This window comes from Austrofundulus limnaeus, unplaced genomic scaffold (assembly GCF_001266775.1).
Source record: "Austrofundulus limnaeus strain Quisiro unplaced genomic scaffold, Austrofundulus_limnaeus-1.0 Scaffold643, whole genome shotgun sequence".
Taxonomy (NCBI): domain Eukaryota; kingdom Metazoa; phylum Chordata; class Actinopteri; order Cyprinodontiformes; family Rivulidae; genus Austrofundulus; species Austrofundulus limnaeus.
This window is the reverse complement of record NW_013953045.1, coordinates 88,708-94,505: the sequence shown is the minus strand read 5'-3', so window position 1 is coordinate 94,505 and position 5,798 is coordinate 88,708. Positions and strand designations below refer to the sequence as shown.

The 5,798-nt window shown below is 40.4% G+C and overlaps 1 protein-coding gene across 4 annotated transcripts in view; it reads left to right on the top strand.

Annotated features, from left to right (window-relative positions):
• The first annotated feature begins 452 nt into the window (after positions 1–452).
• LOC106531499 (transportin-1) overlaps positions 453–5,798 on the top strand; it is a 52,757-nt gene continuing 47,411 nt past the window's right edge. For 2 of the 4 annotated variants that reach the window (XR_001311923.1, XM_014027379.1), the window contains exons 1-3: positions 453–650; positions 739–848; positions 1,782–1,857. Coding sequence is in view for 3 of the 4 variants with exons in the window: in XM_014027379.1 (XP_013882833.1) it covers positions 744–848; positions 1,782–1,857 (181 nt within the window). In the remaining variant the exon portion in view is untranslated. The remainder of the gene's footprint in view (positions 651–738; positions 849–1,781; positions 1,858–5,798) is intronic. The other 2 variants (XM_014027378.1, XM_014027377.1) reach the window with 2 other exon arrangements.

The following is a 5,798-nucleotide window of genomic DNA, read 5'->3' as shown; positions in this document are numbered from 1 at the left end:
GCCTGAAACTCTCAGACTGAAGAAGTCTCTTGGAAGAGATGAAACGTTTCATTAGAGAAGAACCTGTCCAGAGGACCTATACAATGTTTTCCTTTTGATATTTAAATGTTGTTTTGTTGTTTACTAAACAAAAATGAAACAATTTGAAAATAAAAGTTATTTATCATGAAACAACCTGGTATGTTGCGTTTGTTATGTTGATACAAACTTTAGGGGGCGCTGTTTTTTCAGCGGCTGTGTTGCGTTCAGGTACCATCTGACACAATAACGGAAGTGATTATTTTTCTCACTAACTCCCTTTTATGATTTTTTTTAAATTTCTAGTTTAGGACGTGTATTTTTCTAGAAGAAGGACGTGGATGTCAAAAACTGAGATATAAGAATATCCACATGTTTTGAACACGAGCGAAAGAAAGGGAATATTATGACGTGTTTGTTAAACTTGGAGGGCACTAGGACCCGGAGGCTGAGTAGTCAGCTGACAGCCAGCCACAGCGAGCTCGTTTGACCCGGAGCGTTTATTTCGTCTGGCTGGGAGAACCGACGTCTCTGCGGATCCGTGTCTGAAAACCCAGACAGACATACTTCAACAACAGCAACAAGAAAAAAGAAGACAACCACACACGACCACGTCTACCTAAAGAGCGCAGGTAAAGGCTTTTCTGCATCAGCCATGTCTTTGTCTCTGATCCGTCTTCCGACGAACCTTTTAATGCTTCATTTGATGCTTCGCGGCAGCAAAGATGGAGTGTGAGTGGAAGCCAGACGAGCAGGGACTTCAACAGATACTACAGCTGCTGAAGGAGTCCCAGTCGCCGGACACGTCTACACAGAGATCCGTCCAGCAAGTATCCTTTGTTCTGGGCCGCACACGGCACGAATAACCCCCCCCGTTATATTTGTTAGAGCTGAATAAAACCGAACAGGCTCACCGGGCTAGCGACAGCTAATGCTAACCCGGGTGTTTACCGTCGCTGAGGCTAACCCGATTAGCCTGCTGCTTTGTTTTGATTAATTTTTGTCAAGTAACCTCATATAATTTAAGTAAATAAGTCTACACTCGTTGTTAATCATTCATAACATAAAATTGCTGTAGTCAGTTATTGTAAGCTAATGTATGTAGCTTCAATTTCTTTGCTTTTATTTGTGCTTGACTTAAATAATCACTTTGACAGTCGTGTTTATCGAAATATTTCCTTATTTAAGCCATGTTTTTATACTAAACACGTAACATTTTTATTAGCAATGTATTCATACATTCACCTGGTATTAAATATATGTCCACGTTAAATATGTCGGTGGTCTATCATTAAAATGTTATTGACACTAAGCTTCATACAGAGAGAGTAGATGACTGGAAAGTTTCAATCAAAGATATTCATCCAGTCTAACATTTACTACATCCTGCATCCTACAAATGCTGTTTAATTATCCCAGTCCTCATGTAGCTCATGTTATTGTTAGATGGAAATGAGCTTTATTGTCTTTGCTTTAAAGAAAAATGTTGCTTGTCCTGTTTCTAAAAGTCTGCTTGCTGATCATAAACCATAAGCCCTCGTATGTGGCTCATCATTAGCTCACAGACAATATCAGCTTAAAGACGCCATCCGGCTGGGCACTTACAGTGTTCAATCTCACCAAATGACATATTTACGACCTCTTACAAACATGCACACACTCTGTCATTATGCCGCTACATTACACCACCACTTACAGACTCAGTTCTGCTGTTTTTCCCTCGTTGCCTGTCTTTGGTTGTGATCCTCAACCAGTTTTCCCAGCGGCTTGAGCAGCTGAACCAGTATCCAGATTTTAACAACTATTTAATATTTGTTTTGACGAAATTGAAATCAGAAGGTAAGTAGTCCATTTGTCTGCTTTCTGTGTGTGTGGTGTTTCCTTTTTGTCTGTGCAGTTTTAAAAAGTGTAAACTGAAATTTCAGTTTTTTTAATATGCATAGAATAATGTTTTATTTCCTGACGATTTCTTATTCTGTAATCTAAAAGAGAAGAATCTGAATTTCTAACAAGAAATTCTTCTGAAACATTTTTGAGACACTTGCTAAGCTTTAAACTGCTGCGATGTCACAGGTGGACAAAAACTGAGCCGGTTTAAAGTGTATTTTACCCCTCTGTGAAAAGATAACTCTGCCCCAAGGCAAAATTTGAAAAATGCATCAAAGTGGGTAGGGGAGGGGGTTAGAGAGCGGAGGTGTGGCCAGGACGAGAGAACGTGACAGGCAGCTAGCATTAGCATAATTGATGCTACATGGAGAGTGACCACAGTATCACAGATAGTTACATCTCTGAACATCTGAGGTGGAGGATTTTCACCCCACACCAGCCTCGGACAGAGGAGGAGGAGCGCTCCGACAGCCTGACAGAAAAAAATAAAAGCATACAGCTGCAGCTGCTCACAAGATCACTAGTTTAAATCAGGAATAAAAGTGTTGGGTCTTGTTTGACTGAAGTTCGGTCCGGTTCGCATACATTTCAACCTCTTTGGACGTTTACCTGTATAAAGAGCCCTAAAAATCCATAAATTTTGCAAAAAATCCATACAACTCGCACCCGCGGGAGGAGGGGGCGGGGTCTCAGCTGCGGACATGAAAGCGCCTGCTGCGAAGCAGGAGGAAAGGAGAGAGTAAAAAGTAACTTATTTCTAGCAGCAGAACAGGTTGGAAGATGGCTGTTTGATGTGATTTATTGTTTTTTAAATCATCCTATAAGCTCTGACATGTTAGATAAATTTGAAAATGAGGTTTTTAAAATATCTGTAAGACTTGAAAAAAAACCGTGAGATTAATCTATATGTCCGTATACCTGCAAAATGATGTCAAATCCTTATAACTTACAGACAATCTGTACAAGTTGACATGTGTGGGTTCAGGCTGAAACTGCCCCGCTGCCTTTCTTTCCCCTCCCGCTGTGCAGGACGTACTGCTTTTTGTGTGTGTGTGTGTGTGTGTGTGTGTGTGTTTGTGTGGAGAGAGACAGAGAGGGGGAGAGAGAGTAGCGTAGCAGTCAGCTCTCCCCACCCGAGGCTGAAGGTCAACAGACGATCATGCTAAGCTTGCTAACTGTTCCACCCTCTGACHGCTGCAGGGGCGTGTCTTAGAGAGAGGCTTTTATACCAGAACACAGCCGCTGTGACGAAACCGTGGAGAAGATACGTCACCGTGGAGAGCCGTTAACCAATATGCAAATTAGCCTGCAGTACCACTGCTCTACCCATATGAGCAGCAAAAAGACATTTTTAGACCAAATGTGACAGATTTGAACAAATACGCACAAAAACATAAAAATTAGCACAGAAACAGTACTGTATAACATTTTAGACACATTCTAGACAGTTTATCAGCTAAAAAAAAGTTAATTTTGGGGTAAGTTACTCTTTAACTCAGTTAATGACTCTGCAGGGTCCTAAAACATCAATTCAAAAGAAAAAAAATCTTAATTTTAGGCCTTAAAAAGTCCTAACTTAAAATTGTACATTTGTTCATTTTTTAAGGCTGTCAGGCTTCTTGTGTTCTGTCTGTTCTGTGCTGTAGCAAAACGAACGCCCGTTTTCCAGTAGTGCCACTTAGTGTAGTGTCAGAACGGGTCAGTTTGGGTGCTTTTCCATTGACGTTCCAGTCCGGTTCCAGTGGGTGTGTTTTGGGCAGTTGGTGGAGGTGGTTTTTGGGTTTTTCGAAAAAAAAAAATAAATAAATAATGCGCAAAATGAGAGATGGAAAGACATTTGTAGAATAAGTTCTGAAATTGTAAAAATTTGCTAAAAATAAAAATTGGATTTAAACAAAAGTAATGTCACTGCTACAATTGGAAAAAATGGCTCCTAGAGTTGTTATTGTAAACGCAGCTTATGCCTCTTTTCCATGGTTTAGTGTCGGAACGGTCGGTGTAAGTGCTGGTCGGTACGGGTCGGACCGGGTGGTTTTCCACTGATGTTCCAGTCTGGTTCAAATGGGTGTGTTTTGGGCGGTTGGAGGAGTTGATTTTTAGGTATTTACAAAAAAAATTAATGGGCAAAATGAGAGATACATTTGATGAATAACTTTTTAACTTTTAAACATTTGCAAAAACTTAGCCAATCAGTGATGAACAGTGTTCTGACGTCGCTTTTATGGTGTCAGCTGGGGCCGGTTGGAACCACGAAATAGGTACTAAAAAAAGGGCCGGTTCCATGAATCTGGCCTAATGGAAAAGGCTTGGAACTGTACCAATGCTACAGGCACTTGTGGAAAAGGGATATAAAAGTCCCATCATGCATCTGTAAGAAAAAAAACATTTTAAAAATGAAAAGCAAGTGAATTATCCATTTAAAAAGCTTTATTCCCCAGATCTTGAAACTCCAGTTCATTGCTCAGAGACACTGTCTCCCAGCACCTGTCTGTGACCCAGACTCTTATCAACAAACAAAAACAAGGGTCCTCTCTCCAGCTCATGGCAATTATTTTTTCTTCATCATATCACAGTACCTTTTTTAGGGTCTAGAACTGAGTCATGCCTCCTGAAAATGATAGTTTAATGAGGCAACAAGACCTCACTTATTGGTAGACATGATTTTCTTACAAGGAAGTCCTGATGTCAAAAAATTGTGTCTAATTTAACTAGATAATCCCTCAGGAATTAGTTGGGTTCACAACAATTTTAATCATAGCAGAAAAATAAACTGCACATTTAAGACTCAATGGAAATGTGTAAATTTCCTTCACATCTGTCACAATTAACAGGCTGGATGTTTTGTAGGTGGTTCCCAGAATGCAGACGGAGGTCAGAAGTTTAACTAAAACTTTTATTACAAACGAAAAAACAAAATGCTGTCGTGGCAGCAAAGAAATAAACTAAACTGAAAGCTCTCTACAGGCCAGGAACAGATCATCAAAACCAGATCTTTGGCCTAAGGTGGCCTGGTACCAAGTACACATATTGACCACACTGTGGTTGATCATGATGTTCGTTATAGACAACCCATGTTTATCATAGAAGTCCAATAACAGAACACCATTCTGGTTCAGATCAGGGAGGCTGACTCCCAATCACCTGCTTCCAAATAACTCTGTCATTGCCCACATGGGTCAAGTCACCCAAGAGAACAGTGTTTCCCAACCCTGGTCTTCAAGGCAGACTACCCTGCATGTTTTAGAAGTTTCCGTGCTCTAGCACTTTTTTTTGGACGACCATTCCTTTTTGTTGGACAAAACAAACGCACGTGTATAACACTCAGGGAAAAGTGGCTTGTGTGTTTGTTTGGCTCATTTCCCAAAGACAAAAGAGAAATTTTACAACCGCTAAAATCTGATGTCACTCCATTTTGCTTACATTTCGTGAAGAAGGAAGTTGCACTCAGTGTCTTCAGTGATTTTTGTGTTGTTTCCTTCAGTGGTACAGCACCACCACAGAGGAAGGTGTAAACAGGTTGCTCTAAGGGTTTGGTTTGTTCGACACAATGCAGTGTGAAAGCAAACCACACCAGTTGAAAATGTAACAAATGTTGCAATTTTGGTCCCCAGTTGAACCGAGTCTACCAGACAGCTGTAAAAACACCCTTAGACCTCAATTTTTGGATAAAAATTCAATAATTAGTCCCCCCACCCCCTAGCCCAGTGTTTCCCAAAGTTGGGGTCGGGACCCAAAGTGGTGTCCCAAAACATCAAGGTGGGGTCCTGAAAAGATTTTCTGAATTAATTACATTTTTGCTTTAGTTGTTACAAATGAGTGATGTTAGTGTATTTAAAATGGATAAATGTAGTATAAAAATATTGTTACTATGCCCATGCTTTGTTGACCTGATA